Below are 24,586 nucleotides of genomic sequence, written 5' to 3' on the forward strand. Positions count from 1 at the left end.
TATCCCGTGCCACGCAACGTGCTCTAGAAGGTGTAAGTCAACTACCCTGGCCAGCCAGATCTCCGGATCTGTCCCCCATTGAGCATGTTTGGGACTGGATGAAGCGTCGTCTCACGCGGTCTGCACGTCCAGCACGAACGCTGGTCCAGCTGAGGCGCCAGGTGGAAATGGCATGGCAAGCCGTTCCACAGGACTACATCCAGCATCTCTACGATCGTCTCCATGGGAGAATAGCAGCCTGCATTGCTGCGAAAGGTGGATATACACTGTACTAGTGCCGACATTGTGCATGCTCTGTTGCCTGTGTCTATGTGCCTGTGGTTCTGTCAGTGTGATCATGTGATGTATCTGACCCCAGGAATGTGTCAATAAAGTTTCCCCTTCCTGGGACAATGAATTCACGGTGTTCTTATTTCAATTTCCAGGAGTGTAGCTGGCAGTATTGGCGCTCGCTGCATTGCAGTAGTTCGAGTAACGAAGATTTTTTTGAGCTAAGTGATTCATGAAAGTTATAGGTTATTTTTAGTCAGGGCCATTCTGTTGTAGTGATTATTGAAAGTCAGATTGCGTTGCGCTATAAATATTGTGTGTCAGTTTAGTGTTGATCAGAATAAGTAAAGAGCGAAATGTCTGAGTACGTTCAGTTCCGCCAGGCTGTTTGAAAATCAAATAACGTAAGGGGTTTAACCAGCACAGTATTCATTAATTTTTCTAAGGGGACATTTCAAAAGTTTCAGATGTAAAGTTATTTTTAATACAAATAACCCATTTCAACTGATTTAGGCTTTCTCAGATTTTTCTAAAAGAGAAGGGAAAGAAAGGTTGTAATCATGTAACATTACAAATTAAGGAACATGTTTCTAACTACTATAAATTTTAAAAAACTAGAACTATTTTTAAAAAGTTCATGAAAGGCTGTCAAAGCAATTTCGTGTCACTGGCTGGTAGGGCAGTTACTCGGAACTATATTTTTTAACAACCGTCTAAAAGGAAGAACTGTCGAACAACACACATTGGAACATAATCAAGAGTATAAACGTACAAGGATAAAAGAAATGGCTCTGAGCACTATGGGACTTAACATCTATGGTCATCAGTCCCCTAGAACTTAGAACTACTTAAACCTAACTAACCTAAGGACAGCACACAACACCCAGTCATCACGAGGCAGAGAAAATCCCTGACCCCGCCGGGAATCGAACCCGGGCGTGGGAAGCGAGAACGCTGCCGCACGACCAGATAAAAGCTCGGGAACAATTTATGAAGGCAAAAATAAAAATAATGTGGGAAATTACCTTGAAATAGTCATAGCTGCCAGATGAACTGCAGCGCAGAGCTACTCGTACCTCGAATTACCCTGGAGAGCAGGTGAGGAAACAGTCTGATAGACGGCCACATTGAAACTAGAGTGCACTAGTAGTTCAGTACCGGTACGTCAGCAGAAGGCGCTAGTGTCAGTAGAACGTAACTGATCTTGCCATTACTAAAAGAATCAGCTACACGCAATAATTAGAAGTTATTGGGTACTACCTTAATTGGCAATGCGCGATAGGGCATAGGATAAAAATGCTTAGAAATTACAAGAAAGAATAAGAAGAACTGTAAAATTCAAATGTTGACATGAAAACAAAGAATCACAGAAGTTTACAAATGGGTGTACATAAAACATAACCAAAATAACTGGGTGCATGAAAGTAAACAGGGTGATTTCCGCTCATTTATTTATCCATGCCCCGACCCCCTCCCCTCATTTCATTTTTGCCTTCATAAACTTTTCCCCGGTTTCTATCATTTTATGTTTATACAGATTTTGTTCCAACTTACCTTGTTGGATGGTTGTTTACCATTCTTTCCGTTAAATAGTGGCAAGTTCAGGCAATGATGATGGCGATGGATAGCGAGCACGCCGCCGCCTCTACAAAGTAGACAACAAAGGCTCAAAACACTGATCTGGTAACAAGTGGCCACATGGTTGTTACCATTGTTCTCATTAAGCGCCCTACCAGCCGTTGATATACTTCGCTTTGACAGCCTTTTGTGAGTGGTAATTCGTTTTCTAAAACTTTTAAAATTTTTCAAAATTTAGCGCGGGAGAACCATCCTCCTTAATTTGTGAGCTTATATAATTACATCCTTGTTTTTCCTTCTCTGTTAGAAAAATCTGAGAAAGCCTTAACCGGGCGAAATGCTTTATTTGAAATTAAAATATCTTCGCAGCCGAGACTTCGTCTGTACATAATTATGAAAACGGGTTATTGTAGGAATCAGACTATCATAGAATGTATAAGCTTTCAAAATATGGAAACACCGCGAGAAATGTTTGATTAAACATAAATGCACATCCTAGCCGAGCTGGTGAGTGGCGCTGTTAAGTTTGACTACGAATGGCACATGTGTAATGTCCTCTGTACTTTGCAACTGTAAGTCGTAGTCTGAACAGTGTTCTTTGTAGTTGTCAGTGCATTATGTCGGATCTAAGTGATTTCGAATATTGCAAATGTTTGGCACTTGTATCGTGGGTGCCTAAGTGGTTGGTATTCCAAGAGGTACCGTACAGAAGGTTTATATTGCATACAGCGTAAAGGCGCGTTTACATTGAGCTCAGAACATGTTTTTGTTCGGAACATTGTGTGCAACTTGTTCTGTCAACATGTTGGCAACATTGTTCGTTGTCCGCTTTCCCATTTACACTAGCGAGCAGCAGTTCTACGTATTCGCATAGTCTGCTGCGGTGAACTGATAGGTTACTTCGTGTATTCACATCAATAGATACGCTATGTAAAGTGAAAAGGAGGAGTTAATGACATTTGGTGCTGCAATAATAATACTTAACGAAATAAACAGACGAAGAAAACGATGTAGTCGTCGTCGGTGGACCAAAACCTATTATAGAAGACGTGGCGGGAATGGCATGCTTTGTGAGCTGAATTTGGAAGACGGTTCTGGCTTTCGCAACTTCAGTAGGATGTCGCCGTCAGATTTTGAAATGTTGGATGTTATAGGACCAGTTGTTTCTAAGAAAGTCACAAATTTCAGAAAAGCAATCCCTGTGAACCAAAGACTTACTGTTACTCTTAGTTTTCTGGCATCAGGAGACTCCTATCAAAGCCAGCCATATCTCAAATAGTTCCATATCATCCAGGAAACGTAAATATTTAAATCCAAACCACTTCGTTTCGTAAAGTGTGTCAGTACCACATCCACATTTTTTACTTTCCTCTTATTTTTCGTTTCTCTCGTCGGTACTGAGACGAAAGAGATTTAACTTTTTCGTCCACGTCACTGCTGCTGGTGCCAAGCGCCGCAGCAACTTTTTGTAGTGAATCATGTTTGATTTTAGTATTTTTATAACCTGCGCAACGTACATTCCACAGGCACTCCTCTGCCTCATAGAGCGACATCAGCTGGAAAATTTTGTCTCATGACCACTCCATTTCAAATAAAAACGAAGGGATATAAAATACACACCACTACACTCCAGCAAAACAAACACCAAAACACTCACTCAGAGCAAACGAACACTAACGCTGCGTAGCGGAATTTAGTTGTAGCACGCCACGAACAATGTTTCTTTGATCTCTACCGACACAACCGTGGAACACTGATTTTGTGTTGCGAACATCGGTAGTCCATTACTAGCCACGAACAATGTTGCGAATAATGTTGTGAACGATGCTGTGAACTCAGTGTAAACGCGCATTAAGATTAAAAAGTCATCTGATAAGTCACAACGCGGAAGAAAGTGTGTTCAGTCATCATGACAGATGGTCATTGAAGGGGATTTGACGAATAATTATAGTTTGAAAGCTATAAAAGTCACTGCGGAACTGAATGTCGCACTCTTAGATTATAGAACAATGGGAAGTCATATAGCCGAATGAGTCTTGTAGCACGCTGTTCCCAAGAGTGAAACATGGCGGAGGGTTCGGTGGTGGTTTGGGCAGCCGTATCGTGGTACTTCATCGGCCCGCTTAGGTACTCTCCAGGCATGCATTACTCTCAAGGATTATGTGACCATTTTCGCCGATCTGGTCCATCCCATGGTACAAAAGTTTGTTTCCCAGTGGTGATGTGTTACGAGAAGACGGGGCCCTTGTTGACACAGCTCACATCGTCCAGACCTGGTTTTGTGAGCATGAGAGTGAGCTGTCTCATCTCTCCTCGCCACCAGTCGCCAGATCTCAGTATTATTGAGTCTTTGTCGTCTACTTTGGAAAGAAGGGTGCGCAATCGTTATCCACCACCATCGTCGTTGCCTGAACTTGCCAATATTTTGCCGGAATAATGGTATAAAATTTCCTTGAAAGTCATACAGGTCCTGTATTTATCCACTCAAAGACAACTGGAAGCTATTTTGAATGCCAACGGTTTATTGGCATGGTAACATGTTGTAGTGTCTGTGACTGTATATTTTTGTCCACCCCTTGTATATTCCTGAATTTTCCCCTAGAGCTTCATTTCTTTTACGATATATACTTCTACTTCCAGCCCCTCTTACCTGTTATGTGCGCATGTATTCTACTTTCTTTGTATCGTGCTGTCACGCATGCCTCACACACACATCTGGTATTGATGTGGTTTTGTAAAACTTCAGTTGCATTTCTCTCTTGGCTTTATTGTACAACTTTTTTACCATCATTCCACATACAGAAGCAAATTTATTTAATTTTTGGCCCACATCATAGTTGCATTCATATGTAATGTCGCATCACAGATATTTAAAGCGTGTAACTTGTTCCATTATTTTATTATTCTGGAGTACTTTTCGTCTTAATGGTTATATGCCTTGAAATGTCATCATTTCTGTTTCATCTACAGACAATGTTAGTTTTCTGAAGCTATCTGCTGCAACTTACTTGTTACTATATAAAAACATTATTTTTTTTATTCATCATTTTCCGTTCATTGATACCTTCATCTATGTTGAGAAAATGCAGCATCCTTCTCGTACCCCTTCGTGTTCATTGGCTTTATGTTTATATTTCCCACATCTATACCAATTTTAGTGTTTGTGTATAAACTTTTAATTCCATTTAGGAAAAAAATGGATAACCTCGGCCAGCTATACATTCCATAGTTTTCCATAGTTTTTTCAGGTTGTCGAATGCGGTTAAAATCTAAAAGAGCAAGCTGCATTTAGCTACCAAGTTCTCGCTTCTCTCTGTAACTACTTGCTAGTGTACAAACATTGTCAATAACTGATCGCCCCTTTCTAATACCTGACCTTCAAATGTTCATTTTTCAAAGATTCTTTTTCTCTTGCATTCACCGATATTGGCATATAATTTATAAGCTAAATCCAGGAGGCTTATACGTCTATAGTTACTGCATTTATTTCATCACCCTTTTTAAAGACAGAGATTACCTTGCTTTCAGCCAATCCTCTGTCACCTTGTTTCTCCAACATTTATTTTAAAAAATTTAAAAATCCTTAGATATAGGAATAATCTTCCACATTTCAACATCTCTATATTAATACCTTCTAAACCAGTGGCTTCCGTATTCTTAGACTTTCTGTCGGCTCTCTCATGTCAAGATCGTCCACATCTTTTGTGACATCCAGTTCAGGCACTGTCTGAATTACTATCACCTATTTCGTGTTTTCGTCACTTTATAAGCAATCAGTTGTCTTCCAGCCTCAGCCTTTACTCCCTAATAACAATATTTCTCTCACGAGGGATAGTTGCAAAGTTTTAATTATCACTCTTAAGGAATAAAGTTGCGAATAGTGCATACACTTTAACATGGCAGCCAACTGAGAGTATAAACCGACAACTTAACCCTGTTTTATACAAGTGACTTTCTAGTCTGAATCGACTACCAGTTGTGAGTCTGCATCATGTGCTCAAGTGTACCTGTGAATCAAGCGCCAACCACTTCGCTTGTGAGACTGTGATGCCAGTAAGCAATTTAGAACTCCTCGTCATTGTGGATACGAATTAGATACAAAAAGGGTAAAACAAAAAAGTGGCACAAACAGAATTATCTGCATTCATTCCCCCTTACCATTGTCATAGTGGTGCGGTCGGGGCGGGGGGGGGGGGGGGGGGGGAGGGGGGGAGGAGGAATAACTCTGGTTTAAATATTTTTAAATACTTTATTTTTAGTTTACCAACTTCAGCATAAAGTGCATCATTACATATTGGTTCAAACGGCTCTGAGCACTATGGGACTTAACATCTGAGGTCATCAGTCCCCTAGAACTTAGAACTACTTATACCTAAGGACATCACATACATCCATGCCCGAGGCAGGATTCGAAGCTGTGACTGTATCGGTCGTGCGGTTCCGGACTGAAGTGCATAGAGCCGCTCGGCCACCTCGGCCGGCCATTACACATTCTTTGTAGTGTTGTCTGTACTGTAGACACTGCCCTCATGTTCAACCACATTCACAATACAGTAAACAAATATTTTGTCATTTTGTGCAGGGCAAGGACATAATACTTCAGTAAAAATCTGAACATTACATCAGCCAGGTATCTAGAAATGATTCCATTAAAGATACTATTTACACGTCAGTAGTGGGACACAGAATGTATGGCCCCAATCTGCATTCTTGCCAAATTTATTCAACATTGCGGCCATAGATGTGGCAATGTCGCAGTGACGTCATGGTGGGGAGACTAGGTCACTTGAGCTACGTCCACTAACCTAGCCCCCTTTCCCCTCCCCATCTGGAAATTGGTGGGAGGACGACTCAGTCTGTTCTGGACTGTCAGACAGGATGGACATACGTCTTTATTTTGCATGCATTGTTTAACTAAACAATTTGAGTTGTCACAGACAGTAGCTCCATCCAGTCTGTTCAACATGTCTGGAGTCAGTCACCTAGTTCAAACACCACCAAAAGATGATGCTGTCAACCCTTCCCACTCCCTTCCAGTTACGTTATCCAAGGTGACGGTCTGGGGGAAAAAATGGACGGAAATGGAATCTGTCTATATCGTGCTGCTGGACTGGGAGGCTGGTAGTAATTATTTACTGTGTTCAATGGATGGGATGCCTTTGCTGGAGGAAGAGTATATTAGCTGTAATCATGCATCTGAGAATTGTGTTGATAGCAATGATAAGGTGCAGCATGATGAAGGTGCAGCATGATGGGGCTAAGTTACACTTAGCAACTCATGCTGATAAATGCATATGCTGCAACTGTAGATCATTCGATAAAAGTCTAGTCAGTTTTCCAGAGTGCAAGAGGCAAGACATTCACCCCAGAGTCTTCGCATCTGCTGGAAGAGAGGCCACATGCAGGGCTCACGGAACGCCATGCAGCAACTGCAGGGCCACGCGCTAAGCACTCTTTGTAATGCAAGAATATTTAAAAATTACACGTTTTATTCTGAGGAATACCACGACTGCAACACACGAACACAGATTCTAAAAAGTTCGCGACACACTTGTGAAATCATCCCAGAGTCATATTGAATCTTCTCAAATTTGCACAGAGAACACATGCAATCACGAAAGCTGCCCGACACATACTGAGTATTAGTTCGCTATTGCCCGCCTAGAGGGCGACAAGGTTAGGTCAGTTGCATTCTTGAACTCCGGCCTGTCCAGTTTGGACGACTCCCACTGTAAGCTGGAAATGTCAATTGTTCCAGCCACAGGCTACCATCACAACATGTGTTTCCACACCCCAGACAGAATCGTCCTAGGAAACCAGTAATATAAATTTTATCACTGTACTTACAATTAAATATTACGATCACAGCCTCATACTGACGACGTTGGACAATGAGCGAAGTATTAGAGATACCTCCTCCTGACGATGTGACTCTGGAAATATAAATATCTGCTTTTTAATTCCCCTTATGGCTATCACAAATCCGTACCTTCCCCACAAGAGGCTGTAGGCATTTTCTTTTCATATGCTGGAACACACACATACTTTTATAAGCATGTTGATCACAGCAAATCTAAGAGGTTCTGCGATTATAGGCAATGGTTGGTTGATGATAATCACACACAGTAGATGGTGTTTTTTTCTGCTGTAACATGTCCAAGCAGCGTATGACACAGCTTTGTACACTACCACACGTTTAGTTTCCTCCACCATGCCTTAAAGGTCTGTGTCAGGTTCTAAACTGACATTAACACATTTCAATCCACTAAAATTCATTCTCTCTCTCTCTCTCTCTCTCTCTCTCTCTCTCTCTCTCTCTCTAATATATATATATATATATATATATATATATATATATATATATATATATATATATCTCCATCTGTCTCTCTCTATCTCTCCATATCTCTCTCTCTCTCTCTCCATCTGTCTCTCTCTCTCTCTCTCTCTCCATCTGTCTCTCTCTCTCTCTCCATCTGTCTCTCTCTCTCTCTCCATCTGTCTCTCTCTCTCTCTCCATCTGTCTCTCTCTCTCTCTCTCTCTCTCTCTCTCTCTCTCTCTCTCTCTCTAATGTATCATCAGTCTACCATTAAATCATACTTCATTACAAGCACATCTCATCTGATCACTCCATCCACATTCTGTCATCCTTTAATACAGATACAAGTCAGTTTAGAGGCAGATGGTTCTGCTTTTTTCCAGCAAAGCATCAAAGGCAGCAATAAATTCATATGCACAACTATTACCTCGGTGGACATACAGTAGAATGTTGCAGAAACTGTTTAACTGTCACCGCAAGGTTGTGATTGGGGGAGTGTACAGAGAAGCACAGTGTACATACTGTTTGTTGGGGTCTAAAACATCAGATCAGTCCTGCACGGTGTCAAACACACGATCCATTCTATAGTCGTATACGGCTGTCCCTCAACTGGTATTACAATGCCCTATAGCGCGCGAGCTCGGGTGTGTGTGTGTGTGTGTGTGTGTGTGTGTGTGTGTGTGTGTGTGTGTGTGTGCGCGCGCACATACGTGCGTATTTTGTGGGAGCAGCAGCTTAATTTACGCCATGCAATGTTTTGCTTTGTCAAAGCCAATGGATCGAAACATGTTAGTGTCAGTTTAGAACCTGACGCTAGTCTCAAAGTCGTGGTGGAGAAACCAAAATGTGTGGTGGTGTACAAAGCTTTGTCATAAGCTGCTTGGACTTGCTACAGCAGAAAAAAACAGTGCGTCAAACAACACAGGGACCCTCTCTTGAGTCTGATTGTCTGTGGGGTATGATCTTCCTACAGTAATGACAATGAAACTTTACATTGGTCTGTGCAGGCGACTTCGATCACTGAGTGGATCAATACTTGTATATTTAATGGGTGTCAGTGCATATGCGTGATGCCAATATACAGACGGTATTTGTTTTGCTATATATATAATCAGAGGAGAGGGAGACTGTGAAAATCTTATCTGGTTCTCTAGCTGATAATGTTAGTGGAGTTTTTATAGTTCGTAGTTTTTTATTGTCTGTTGGATGGTATATGACGGAGAATGTTTTGGTGACAAACATGAATGCACCCTGAGGAATGCATATCTCCTTCCAACTGCAGTACCTGAATGTAGTTTGAAAATGCACCGCACCGCACCGCACCGCACCGCACTGCACTGCATCAGCAAAATCCTCATTCTTCTCTAAGTTCCCATACCGCTTTTTTCTACTCCTACCTCGTGGTTCAGGAGAAAGCTTCGTTTCGCGCTGACCTTACACATCATACATTGTTGGCAGAGCTATAACAATATTTTCCCATTTTCATCAAGTGGTCAAAAAAATGCAGTCCTGTCGCATTAACTCAGCTCAGCCTGTTTCTACTCAGGTTGCAGAAGGTGTAGAAGCAGCACTCGCCGATTTCTGCTCAGTTCAGACTTAAATTTGAACGATCATATGCACAAAGTGGCAAGGATGTCGGGGCAGAGCCTGATTCGCTTGTGGCTGTAATCATTAAAAGCCATTTCCATAGGATCCAACGATGGTATGTGGTTGAATGGAAAGACTTGATTCCTTATCACATATGGCATTTCTACTAGAAAGCGTAACACTACAGATCTGAAAAGCCAGTGTACATTTCTTGCGACTTCAATCCAGTATTGCATGTTTATGTGTTTCGTCGCATATCACACCATCACATTGCATCTGGATAGAAAGTGTTAAAGGTACTGGAGAAATATCTAGTGTTGGCATAAGGGAGTTGCAAATACTGGCTCCATACCACAGTCCTTAGCCAAATCACTTTCTAAATTTGGTGATTTTATTACGAGCTTACACCGTGGGCGACATGCATCCCGCGTATTTGATCTGTTAATACACACACCATGATCAGCGTCTATATTCAATGTCATGGTATTAGTATGGAAAACCACTTCATTCATAAGCAATACCATACTGCGATTTATAACGCTTCTTTAGTTTTTGACATTGATATCGCTAGCAATGCTTCATGTGCAGATACAACAAAGACCGATCAGAATCGTTGTGATCATGTGGTTAACACCTGGTGGCTTTTAAGACGATTATGTGTCTCTTCCTAAGGCATACTGGTACCACTCACAAAAAAGACATATCCATCCATCACGAATTTTCACTCAATATTGTTTGGTGTCACCAGAATTCAGTTATTCTTAATAGGGTATGTGTGATAGATTCGCAGTGATCAACAGGCTTAAAAAGTATGTGTATTACAACATGTGCAAAGAAAATGACTGTCCACTCATAGGAGGTTATGGATTTGATGTGGAAAACTGTGATAGCCATAAGGGGATGAAAGATATTTTTTACGTGTGTGTGTGTGTGTGTGTGTGTGTGTGTGTGTGTGTGTGTGTGTGTGTGTGTGTGTGTGTTCATTTAGATCCTGTGACATCTTCAAGTTACATATGTGACAGTATTCCACAACACGCAACACGTGCACGAGGTGTGGAAAGGAAGAGGAAGGCTACAGGTACTTCTAATGTGACAGGTAGTATGTGGCCGCTCCTGCAGCTACCATATCGTCGTGCTGTAAGCTGGCACATGGTTTCTCTTCCAGTGGAGCACACACACTGGAGAACATCTTGCCTCTTACGTTTCAGAAGGCTGACTTTACTTTCACCGAATGATTTACAGTTACAGTTTATGCATTTATCAGCATGAGTTGCGATGTGTAACTTAGCCCCATCCTGCTGCAACTTCATTATTTCATGAAATGTGTTCATCTTCACCAAATATCGACACAGTCCTCAGACGCATGGTTACAACTAATGTACCTGTTATATTCCTCCATCTCCAGCACAGACATCTCGTCCACTGAACACAGTAAACAATTATGTCTGTCGTCCTAGTCCAGTAGCTAGACACAGACTGAGTACTTTTCCCACCGTTTTTCCCCAGACCGATATCTTGAATTATGTCGTGGAAGGTGGTGGTGGTGGTGGTGGTGGTGGTGGTGGTGGTGGTGGTGTGAACTAGGTCAGTTGAACTCCAGACCTCATGGTGAAGACACTATATGGAGTTACTGCCTGTTACAATTCAAATTGTTTAAATAAACGATGCATACAAAATAAACTGTCCTATCCAGCAGCCCAGCTCATACTGAGTCCTTTTCCCATCAATTTCCAGATGGGGGAGGGAAGGGGAGAGGTTCAGTTAGTGGAGGTAGCCCAATTGACCTATTTTCATGCCAAAATTTGAACTTCCCCCCATGTCACTGTGACATTGCCACATCTATAGCCGCCATCTTGCAATGCTATGTGTTGTGGCGTCATTGTTGCCCCACTACTCACATCAGTTACTACAATTATTCATCTTAAACTATATCTATATAATGCACCCATTTGACAAGTTTCCGTGCAATAGATATGACATGACTTCCAGCCAAGGTCATATTCATAGTACCAGAAATACATCTTTGCCCACGTTTGACAATGATATGTTAGGATACCTCAATAACAACTTGGGAAAACATTAAATCTAGGAGACAGGAAGCAGAGGCATCTACAGAGATTTCAATGAGTGGAAGCCTAATCGGAAGGGGGGCGTGAAGGGAGGGTGGGAGGGGGGGGGGGTGTTGTTCCATCATCCCATGTAAACTCCGTCAACCAGAGCCTGTCTGCTGTGACAGCGCTAGGAAGATAGCAGCAAACTGACCATGCTTGCTAGTTGCAATCTCTAAATTGCACTGGTTTTGCGTGCTGGAAGTGCTGTGATTTGTGTTGATTTCTAGCTCTCTATTCAATGTTGAACCAGTAGTGAAATAAATAGGACCGGGCTAATTGCGCCGTAGCTCATTGCCTAGAAAACTCAGGATGTTATGTCATAGTTCCCCAAAAAACGTTATTGTTCAGCAGAAATGGGTATCTCGGTGCAAAAGAGTGGATAAAATAATGCTCGTAATGCAAGGTTGTGCTCAGGACTTTTTCTCCCTGAGGATGATACGCGGGATTGTAAAAATAAGATATTACGTCTGTTTTTAAGAGGGGGAGGGTCTGACATGTGGGTCACCGTTTTTGATCAAGTTTTGCAAGTTTTATATTGAAAAATAGACGTATGTTTCACCTTTTTGCTGGACAGTCCCAATTATTTTAAAAAAGTTGCCATCGCTGTTGATTAAGAAAAATTATATTTTCAATGCTATCAAAAAAAACGAAAGATCGTCTAAAAACATATTTGTTGCTAATACAAGGTCCAGAGTTAACAATGTTAAAATTTTCGTATTTTCATGCTGTAGCTTGGGGTACCCGTCATTCAATATGTCAGCAGAGCGAGGTCGATAAGTCAAGACGTAAGATTACCAAACCATTGGTCCATGTTCGGTTCTTAGAAAAAAGAAATTCCACCTGAATAGGCCACAAAGGCAAAATGGCACCGGTAAGGCCCTGTGAGCAGCTAGACGTCACTGTGTTATTCTGATCCGGGTATAGTTGCTCACAGGGCTGCTAACAATGCAACAGCCAATCATACAACGCAATCCGCCACGCCTCCTGTTCCGTTCACCGTTGTCAAATCTCACTGCTACTGCAGGTAGCGGCTACTGTAGCCAGTTGTAGACAACGCTCGCGGCAGTTGCTTGTCGTTTCCGTGTGTGCTTTGTTTCTCTTTGCAGCAAGTTTATTTTGCGCTACAGGATGTTTGAAGCTTATAGTTGAAGTGTGCAAAAGAGTGTGGCTGTTACAGGAAAATTCAGCGATGTAGGGATACTCTATTTTGCGTGGCCAGACACGTGAGTTTGTGTGCTCGGTGCAACAATACTTCAAGAAAGAGAGAGAGAATGGTACAACTCTAACGAAGGTAATCGAAAGAACTGCAGACGTCTTGAAGATACACAAAAATACTGTCGACAAACTTTCTAAGGAGAAATACTCTGCAGAAGGGGAACAGCTTGGTTCATTGAAACTGTGGACTCCCGGTAAGAAGAGGACGGAACCACGTGTAACAAACTTGGTTTGTTTTCAATGAGATGATGATCGTCGCCACATGTGTATATTACGAGAGAAAAGAGCACTGTCATTAAAAAACTATGCGTTACTCTTCGTGAGGCAGAGTTATTAAAAGGCAGCAAAACGTCGTTGTTAACGGTTGTCAGAGCACTCGATTTTCACTATAAATGTTAATAGCCGGAAAATGATAATGGAGAAAGGCGACACTGTAGGGCGGCGTTGTCATTTTTAAAAACTATAGTCAAAGTGCCGTTCGAAGACATTGTGTGGCTCGATAAAACCTTTCTCTCTCGGGAAAGGCTGGACAGATGATAGCATATGTAGAAGTTCTGCTGTTCCAACGGGAAATGGCGCAAGAATTACTGTCTTGCATGCTGGAACGCATATGGTTTAGTACGTAACTGTCTTCTCGATTACAAATCGAGGAAAACAAACGACTACCACGAGATAATGAACCACAATAGTTTTCTGATGGGGTTCAAGGGGCAATTACTGGAAAACTTATTAGAGATAAAGCTCAAACTATGGAAACGAAAAAAGCCGACATTGTTGAATGGTTGCAACGCCACGACGTGAAAATTCAGGACGATTTATGTAAGGCGGAGCTAATGGAAATAGTAAAGAAAAATAAGCTACAGTTTAAACAGTGTGCTGTGGACGGGGGTAGCTAAAGAACATGGCCACAGGATTCTAAGGCTTCCACCATACCACTGCCACTTTGTCATCGAAATGATTTGGGCATAAATTAAAAATTACTTGGCAACAAATAACGAAGGCTTCACTGTGGCAGAAATTCAAAGACTGTTAGGGGAAGCAGTGGCACCAAACACGCCAGAGAAACGGAGAAATGTAGTACGCCACATAGAAACGGTTCTTAAAGAAGTGTGGAAAAGGGAAGTGTGTGTCGAGAGTAATGTAGAAAGTATAATTATATTCTTGACAATTCTTGTGGCTCGTCCACGGACCAGAGCTGCAATAACGGCAGTGTCAAGGAAGAAAGTGATCTTGAACTAAGTGGCATATACCCTTTGCCGTAATTCGTCTTTATTTTAGTGTTTGTATTTCGTATCAATGACTGAACGGAGTGTACTGCAGTTGCACCATAAATCTCATCTTGTTATTAAGGAATACTCCTCTGCATAAGTATGACACTCAGCTTACACACCACAGTGATTGGTAAGTTCTCAAGCAATTTTTGTTATTTTAATGTTGTTAGTCACAGTATTTACGTGAACGATTCAGATCCATGTTAACGCCACTTACATATCGAATACGACTGAATGTAATTCATTTTGATTTTTACAGAAACAGTGTTCTTCCTGCTGCTTTTGTTGAGGTATACTAATAATAGGAACACGGTATCGTTTTACACATGGGAGTGCGTTTGTTAAGCCACAAGGATATGACGATCCTGTAAAGGAACCCAGTACCACACATCGCACGCACCGGCAAACCGACATCATTGCCCCCTTCCATGCTCAACTGGGCTTCGCCATCCAACACTTTGTTGTTCTGAACCAGGTATAGTGCTACACAGAAGTCCATGGCTCCCCTGTCGCCCGGTAGACGTCACGCAATGTTGACCAACGGCAACGCACTAACCGGAAGCGGCCCAACTGCTTAGTCTATAGAAAATTACCATTCATTAAAATGAGTAGGGTAACTGTCATTCGGCAGAAATCGAGGGTTAGCTTAGGATGAAAGGTAATGATGTGGTTGAGAGTTTGCGAAGTCACGAATTTAATTTCCAAATAAAGGTTGTGGTAACACATCAACCTCAATCGTAGCCTAATGTTCACGTTCGCGCCATATTTAATCGGTCGACTTCAGCCGAAAACCAGTCGCACCGCCTTCATCTTAGTTACTCGTGATAATTACGTACCGCTTCGATACATGAGTGGTCAGCGTGACGGATTGCCGTCCTACGGGCCCAGGTTCAAATCAATCAAATCAAATTTTATTGCCGTTAAACAACTTAGTGTAGTAATAGACAGCGTCAAAAAATACAAGGAAAGGTACCAAAATACAATACAATACATACAGGTTTCTTAAGGTACAAATTAGTTTTTAAAAAATATACAGAAAAGAAAAGTATTTACAGTTATACATCTCCTTGGATCAAATTTGTCACAGAATATGATACCGCCTATATTTTCACTACATGCTATAATCATTCATTCTGGAGGCGTCTCAAGTTTTCTTCGAATTCCAAAATGTTATAGGTTGTATTCAGAGTCAGCCAATTTTTTAGTTTCTTCCCTAGTTACTGTACTGGCATTTCCCTCGGTGTTATAGGCAGTTTGTTGAATAGCTTAATCCCTATGTAGTTATGGCAGTTTTGGGTTTTCTTTAGCCTTACGAGGGGCGTGTCAATGTAATGTTTATTTCTTGTGTTTTGTGAATGTACCTCCCCCCTTACTGTGAAGTTACTCTGGTTTTCTTTGATGATGTCTATCAGACAGTGGTATATGGATATTGTAGCGAGAGTCATTATTTTGAGGTCCCTGAATACTGGTCTGCATGATTCATTGTCAGGTAAGCCCTTTATACCCCTAACTGCCCTCTTCTGCCACTTAAAAACTTCCTGAGCCCCTGAAGAGCTCCCCCAAAGTATTATGCCATAGACCAGATGCGAGTGGAAAAACGCATAATATGCCTCTAACATTTGGCTCTTACTGACACAAGTCGTAAGTTTGCCCAATAAAAAATTACTCTGGACAGTTTCTTGCATAGTTGTTGCGTATGTTCGCCCCAGTTCAAATTCGGGTCTAAATAAATTCGTAGCAGTTTTACAGATGTGTTTACCGTCCCTTCTGGTTTCAACTTACTCAAATGCAAATATATTGTCTCTGTTTTATTGCCATTTAAGACCAATTTATTGCTTTGCAACCATGCGGTGGAGTTTTCTACCATGTCTGTATTTTTGTCCTGTAATGTTTCCGTTCGGCTCGAGGATTTTCTCCACTCAGGGACTGGGTGTTGTGTTGTCCTCATCAGTATTTCATCCCCATCCGGCGCGCAGGTCGAATGTAATAGGACCGGCACCAAGGCGGCAGGACCTGCCCCCCAAGGGGCCTCCCGGCCAATGACGCCAAACGCTCATTTCATTTCACTATATCTCTGCCATGTTGGTGTTTGAAACAAGCACCTGAGTCAAGAGACAGAGGGCAACTGCTGAGTTTGTCATTACGCAATGTGGGAATGGTGCTGACATTCACAGTATTTCTCGTTTATATCACTGAATGCTTTACAATAAGAGGGTAACAGTTTCAAACATTGTATTCTTTTTCTTTTTTGAAGGCGACAACTAATTCTCGTATTTGTTGCAATGCGAGTTTAGTTCACCGCCCTCAGAGGAGCCGTAGCCAAATTCAGTGTTTGGCAGGAAGCTTTTAGTTTTCTGACGATTCCCGAACAATATGCGTTCATAAGAAATGATATATATTTCTAGAGAGCTTTTAAAAACAAATAAGCATTTAATTTTTATGTTTTTTGAAACAATATCGAGCTAAGAAGTGTAATATATGAGAAAACATCGCTTAGAGAGGAGAGTCATGCAGTGAGAGAGAGATCATTATGTATTCTTAAAAACCACCGTCATTCATAAAGCTTCAGATCCGAGGAAAAAGTATTTTTTAATGAGAAACTTATATTATTATCTTTATCATTCAGTTTGTGTTACTTAGATACAAATAAATATTCTCGAATAGAAAATCAACTGCATCTGTTTCGTAACAATATCACTCCTTAGCTTCAGCCTATAAATTATCTTATTCCGAAATGACGTGCTCGCACTTTTTTGTGCTTTTAAAGCAACTGCTCTACCTGTGGAGTAAAATATTACTTTCTTTCACATATCTATTGGTGTAACCAAACAGTTCAGGTTTTAAGATTTCTTGTTAAAGAAAACAATTTTTCGGCCTGATGTGAACATTATCACTCTTTTTAGGAGTTGGTGGAGACGCAGACAAGCCGCAAAACACTTTGTTTCATTAAGCTCCATGCCACGTGGTCTGTACTATGCCACTATGCAGAAGAACTGAATATGAGAGCACCATTACAGGTTTGTGAACGCAATAAATTATTTAAAAAATGTGATATGTCATTATAGCATTACGGTATTGTAGTCTAGGCTTCCATCTGTAATACATTGCATTTTTATATAACAGTAACAAACAAACAAATTGTCTAATCCAAGAACATAGTTTGACATTACAGAAGTGACCGATTCCACTCGTCTGCTTTGACCCATTACGTCATCAATATGACGGAAATGGGTATTCTCAGCGTCTCCAATACGGCGCCACTATATACACACGGCAACAAACACGAAAATACTTCCAAATAATACAATAATATATCCCACCAAAAATGCTATCAAACTAACAGGGCAAACTGCGGGAAATTGGGTGTTTTAGGGTGGGTACAAGCTAAATATAACAGTAAAAAGAAACACACAAAAGACAAAAAAAATTACAGCATTCCGCAACACCAACAAGAATCTACAGGAATCTACACTCCCCTTGTCCTATATAGGTCAACCACAGCTGACGATACACCAACACCAACCAATACTTACAAATGAGACAACGAAAATTGGAATCTGTTATTTCCCTTGTCCGACAGAGGTCAACCACAACTATTGATACCAAAAAACCAACACCTACAACTACGAAAAATAAAACCAGAACCACACCTCAAAAATCTAAAAATCAAACATCCCTACATAAATTAAAACACAGCAAACTAGTTTGCACCCCTCCCCACACACACACACACACACACACTATTGGAAGACACAATCAAACACAACAAGACAACATCTGCAAACACAACCAACTCATAAACTTCGTGTTGTTATGGCATCACATGTCACAACACCCAAGTTGCGTCAAAGCAGATGGCTGGAATCGGATGTGTCCATTGACCCAATAGTTTTATAGCTAAAAGTATTTTTTTCTGCAATCTCTTCAGTATTGCCATATTATTTAATTGTGTTTAATTTTGTTATTAATTGCATTCACTCCTTCACAAAGTCAGATCTTGCTCTTTCTGCGTTGCTGCTGAACATTAAATGAAGGAAAGAGTTTAGAATATTTTTCCAGTTATCATAAGCAAAATGCATCATGCTCTTAGTGTGTCATTCCAACAGACATTACCGCAGTAAGTGCTAAATTTTTAACTGGGATTTCATCAATGTAATTCCACTCATGACAGGACTAGCAGGTTCTTTCATTTATCTAAAATTTGACATATGGGCACTTCTTGAGACCTGATGTCACTCTGCACACAAGAGACAGAAGTCAAAGGTGTAAAAGACAGTATATGGTGCTTTACATTCCATGAAACAACTTGGTAACTTGATAGATATCTTGTATCACAGGATCAGAACCTTCTTTGATTTCCAGTGAGAGATAATAGCTATGCCTTGACATAAAGCAGAAGCGATGAAATCATATTTCCTTGTATTATATACTGTAAACTTTGCTTCCATTGCTACTTATATTCAACTATAATGATATATTCCACATGAAAACAAAAAGTATTAAAGTACATGAAAATTGTTTACATTTTAAAATTCCATGTACAAAAATGTTTGTTTTATGTTGAGTATTCATATCAACCTTTATTTTTGCAGGCTCATCCAAATCCTTCAATTAACTGGTCTGAACAGATACTCAAAGCTCTCCGGCTGCCAAATATTATGTATGAAGATGTTCCCAACAAACCTCTTGATTACTATACTTGTCCATTTCGCAAGTCTAAAATTGACAGGTAATTAATACATACAATTTCCACATAAATTGATGTCGTCACAATTTTTTTCTCTACTTCTTATTGATTGGTTGCAGTTTTTCATCTTTCTTTACTGCATGCAAGGCAGGGCAGACACAGATGAATGCATTTGAGAGTGCAGATTTTTCGAGTATTGCCAGATGAAGATGATGTCGCCATTTCCTAATAATTGATACTCCGTTTATATGAAAATTCTATAGCGGTTTGAGTGTAATATGACAGATTTTGAAAATGTTGTAAACTGCAATTTATTTCCAGGGGCAAATGTAGAATCAACCAATAATTTATTGGTTATGACCTGTAAATTAAAAGAATGGTAAGGAGATGGGACCTTAATAAATTGAAAGAACACAAGGTTGTTGAGAGTTTCAAAGAAAACATGGGGCACCAACTGCCTGAAATGGAGGAAATGATCACAATAGAAAATGGAATAGTTTTGAGGATGAAGTAGTGAAAGTAGTGGAGGATCACACATGTAAAATGACGAGGCTTAGCAGCATAACTTGGATACCTCATGAGATATTGAATTTAATTGACAAAAGAGAAAATACAAAATCCAGCAAATAGAGTAAAAGGGAATACAGATGTCTAAACATGAGATTGACACAAAGTACAAAATAGCTAAGCAGGTATGCTTAGAGTGGCTGGAGGTAAAATACAAGGCCCTAGAAGGCTGTATTACAAGAGGAAAGGTAGATACCACCTACAGGAGAATTAGAGCGATATTAATTTTGAAGGAGAGAATCACTTTTATGAACATAAAGAGGTCAGATGGAAAGACAGTGCTAAGCAAAAGAGGAAAAGCTTGAAGATAGAAGGAATATATAGAGGGGCTAGACAATAAAAATGAATTTGAAGGCAATATTACAGAAAGGGAACAGGTAGTAAATAAAGATGAGATGGGACATCCTTGGGAAGAACAATAGTACAAAACTATTCCGCCTGGTGTGCAAGATACACTGAGGTGACAAAATTAATAGGGCAACGAAATGTACAAATGCAGCTGATGGTAGAATTTGATATACAAGGTATAGAAGGGCAGTCCATTGGCAGTGCTGTGATTTGTACTTGGGTGATTCATGTAAAAAAGTTTCTGGTGTGTTTATGGCCCATGATGGGAATTAACAGACTTTGAATGTGGAATGGTAGTTGGAGCTAGATGCATGGAACATTACATATCGAAAATCATCAGGGAATTCAATATTTCGAGATCAACATGCCAAGTGCATGCCAAGAATACCAAATTTCATGCATTACCTCTCACCATCAACCATGATGGCTGTCACTTAATAACCGAGAGCAGCTGCATTTGCATAGAGTTGTCAGTGCTAACAGACAATCATCACTGCATCAAGTAACTCCACAGATCAATGAGGGATGTACGACAAACATATCTGTTTGGACAGTGCTACAAGTAATATGGTATTCTGCCTTACAGCAGGTCTTGTCATGGGTAAAGCCTCTTCCACTTTTGTCTGTCCATAGCCAGTCTTTTCATTTCTGAATATTTGCCTCCTTTGATATTGTCCAGCATTTGATATCTTCTTTTTCCTCTTCCCCTTTTCCCTCCACCATTCTTTCTATTCCTTCCCTCAATAAACAGTCCCTTCTCAAACAATGTCCAATCCAGTTCCGTTTTCTCTTTCTGATGGCTTTCAGCATATTTCTTTCTTCTTCAACTCTTCTTAATACTTTTTTGTTCCTTACTCAGTCTTCCCATTTCAATTTTTCCATTCTTCTCCATATCCACATCTCTAGTGCATCCAATCTTCTTTCATCTTCCTTCCTCAATACCCAGGACTTCACGCCATATAGTGCAATGCTCCAGATGTAACATTTGGCAAGTCTTGTCATCAGACCTTTGTTTAGTGATCCACAAAGTAATTTCTATTTCCTCTTGAATCCTTCTTTTGCCATTGCAATTCTTTTCCTAATTTCTGTTGAGCAATACATATCATCCATTATTACGCTTCCCAAGTAATTGAAGTTATTCACTTGCTACAAAATTTGATGTTAATGGGCTATGGCAGCAGATGACTGACGTGAATGCCATTGTTATAAAAAGGGCAAAACATTGCCTGCAGCACCTATCCTGGTCTCGTGACTAGGCTAGATGTGTCTGGATTTCAGTTGGAAAGAGCTGATGGTAGGGTTTGAGAATGGCACAGACTGAAAGAAGGCTTGGACCCAAGTCGTCCATGAGGCACTGTGCAAGCTGGTGGTGGCTCAATAATGGTATGAGCTGTGTTTAAATTGAATGGACAGGGTTGTCTGGTCTAACTGAAACGATCATGGGCTTCATGTTCCCAAACAACGATGGAATTTTTATGGATGTCAATGTGCCATGTCACAGGGCCCCAGTTGTTCGCAACTGGTATGAAGAACATTGTGGACAATTTGAGCAAATGATTTGGCCACCCATATCTCCCAACATGAATCCAAATGAACATTAGAAGGACATATCAAGTGGTCGGTTCATGCTCAAAATCCTGCACCGACTGCACTTTTACAATTGTGGATGTCTATAGTGGCAACATGGTCATTATTTCTGCAGGAGACTTCCAACAACTTCTTGAGTCCATGCCATGTTGAGGTGCTGAACTATGCCAGACAAAAGGAGGTCCAACAAAATATTGAGGGGTATCGCATACTTTTGTCATCTCAGTGTACACAAGATGAAAATTCTCTGACTTCAAGAAGAAATGCGTGAATATTACCGAACTATCAGCTTAATAAACCATGCTTGCAAATATTGACAGAAACTAGTTGCAGAATGATAGAAAAACTGGTAAAGGGTGGCCTCAGGGAAGAACACTTTGGTTTCTGGAGAAATGAAGCAACATGAGAGGCAAGACTGACCCCCACCAGTTACGCTAGAAAATAGGTTGAAGGAACATCTACAGCATTTTTAGATTTAGTGGAAAGTTATTTACAACTTTTAGAAACCATACTACAGTTATCAGAAGACACGTAAGGGGCTCAGTTGTTGAGAAGGGAATGAAACAAGGTTGTAACCTGTCGCCAATGTTATTCAAGCTGTATGTTGAAGGAGTTGTGAAAGAAACCAAGGAGACAATGGGAAATAAATTATAGTTAAGCAGAAAGAAATAAAACTTACAGGTTTGCTGATGGCATTCTAATTCTGTAGGAGTTTGCAAAGGACTTGGAAGAGCAGTTGAATGGAATAGAAAGCATTTTGAAGAGATAATATAAAATAAACACTGTCAAAAGTAAAACAATAGTATTGGAATACAGTCAAATTAAATTGGGTGATGTTGAAGAAATGCGACACTAAACACAGTCTCTGAATCAGAGGAACCAACAACACTGAATATAAATTAAACTTCAGACTAGGAGAGAATATAAACTTTTAAAATGTTTAACACCACAAATGCTCGTCAAACCACAGCCACTATACAGTGAAATTTTTAAAAGATTATGTAACTAATATTGATGCACTGAGTCAACAATTTCAAATGTAATCACAATCCTGGACAACTGCAGCAATAATTTCAACGAAACTTCATTCAGATATTACAAAAAATACTCTAAAGCCAGTATACTAAAGCAAAAGCACCAAAAATGGGTCGCAAGTTGTCATTACAATTTTTTGGTTGATCAGTCATTTCACACTTCAATGAGGAGAACTGCATCGGGATGCACTGCATTTAGGTGTGAACTCACTGATGAACCAAAAACTGTCATGACATCTTGTGACCCGTTTCTGCTGCCTTTGCTTCAGTTTACTGGTTTTAGTGCATTTTTCATAATATTTGAAATGAATGTGGTTGTAATTATTAATGCAGTTGTCCAGGCTTGTGGCTATATTTGAAAATGATGGCTCGTTCGACCAAACTAATTATGTTACCTTTTAAAAATTTCACTGTGGCTTGATGACTGTAACTGTGGCTTGATGACTGTAACTGTGGCATCAAATAAACATTTAAAATTTCATTCAGTCACACTCCTTGATGACCATTATGTTGAAATACAAAAAAAGAAAGTTTTAACATGTGGTGATAAGAATATTGAAGATTAAATTGGTAAATTGTATAATTAATGAAAAGATGTTGAACCAAATTGGGAACAAAGAATTTTGTGGCACAGCCTGATTTTAAAAAAATTGATTGGTTGATAGGATACATCCTGAAGCATCAGAGATTTATTTATTTGTGTTGGAGGGTATTGTGGAGGGTAAAAATTATAGTAGGAAAGAGTGGTTACTTGGTAAGGTTAGGAAGTAGTACTGATTACTAAGACTCTAGGTTGAGGGAACCAATCTGTTGTGAAGATGGAGGGATGCTCAGCTAAAGAGACGGCATCAGAAAGAGTAGGTGGTCAAAATCAGTAAGTTGCTGAGCAGTGTGCCATCTCTAGGCAAAATAAGATAGGAGGACAGTGTGAAAGAAATGGATGAAATATGAGTAAGAGAAATGTGAAGTGCAAAAATAGTGCAATTAAGGACTAGGAGAAAAGCAGAAAAGAACATTGGAGAAAACTGAAAAGAAAACAATGACACAAAAAATGAGAAAAGATAAAGGGAAGAAAGGACATGCTATTACAGAGATTAGGAGGATAGGATGTGTGAATAAGTTTCAGAGCCAGTTCCGATTCTGGTGCATAGGAAAACTAGTACCAGGCGAAAATGTCCAATTGGCTTGTGTGGTGTAGCTGACACTCAGGTCCTTGAGAGTCAAACTGTAGAGCATGTTCATTAATTGGGTGCTGGTTGTCCTCAAGGCAGACATGCTCGCAATGGCTGAACCCCTTTCAGCTCAGGGTCAGGGTGACCTGCCTCTCTTTTTAACCTTCCTCTCTCCTACATGAAGAAGGAACTGACAGTTCCAGAAGCTAAGATAGTTTTTTCCTACTTTCTTATGTATATGTCACAAGAGGAGGTGGTATACTTCAAAAATGCCAGATGATGCAGGGAGATTGCAGTTAGATTACATCATGACCAAGCAGAGAGTCTGAAATCAGATATTGGATCATAAGGCATGCCCAGGAGCAGATATAAACTGAGATAACAATTTAGTAGGGACAAAGAGTAGGCTGAAGTTCAAGACACTAGTCAGGATCAATCAGTGCATGAGGAAATGGAATGTGGAAGTACTAAGGCGTGAAGAGGTACACTTTAAGATCTCTGAGTCTATAGATACTGCTATAAGGAATAGCTCAGTAGGCAGTTCAGTTGAAGAGGAATGGACATCTCAAGGAGGGCAATCAGAGATGTTGGTAAGAAAAACATTTGTATAAAGAAGGTAACTATGAAGAAATCACGAGTAACAGAAGAAATACTTAGTGATTGATGAAGGAAAGAAATACAAAAATATTCAAGGAAATTCAGGAATACTGAAATACAAGTCACTTAGGAATTAAACACTGTAAATACAAAATGAATGAAAACTAAGGTGAACTGGCTGTGTGAAAAATGTGAAGAAACTGAAAAAGAAATTGTCAGGAGGACTGACTCAGCATATAGAA

The 24,586-nt window shown here is 40.2% G+C and overlaps 1 protein-coding gene across 1 annotated transcript in view; it reads left to right on the plus strand.

Annotated features, from left to right (window-relative positions):
- The window catches only part of LOC126474668 (anoctamin-7-like), a 290,663-nt gene that overhangs the window by 182,338 nt on the left and 83,739 nt on the right, over window positions 1-24,586 (plus strand). Inside the window, exons 4-5 of the mRNA XM_050102146.1 lie at window positions 17,256-17,369; window positions 18,945-19,081. Coding sequence (XP_049958103.1) covers window positions 17,256-17,369; window positions 18,945-19,081 — 251 coding nt within the window. The remainder of the gene's footprint in view (window positions 1-17,255; window positions 17,370-18,944; window positions 19,082-24,586) is intronic.

This window comes from Schistocerca serialis, chromosome 4 (genome assembly GCF_023864345.2).
Source record: "Schistocerca serialis cubense isolate TAMUIC-IGC-003099 chromosome 4, iqSchSeri2.2, whole genome shotgun sequence".
Taxonomy (NCBI): domain Eukaryota; kingdom Metazoa; phylum Arthropoda; class Insecta; order Orthoptera; family Acrididae; genus Schistocerca; species Schistocerca serialis.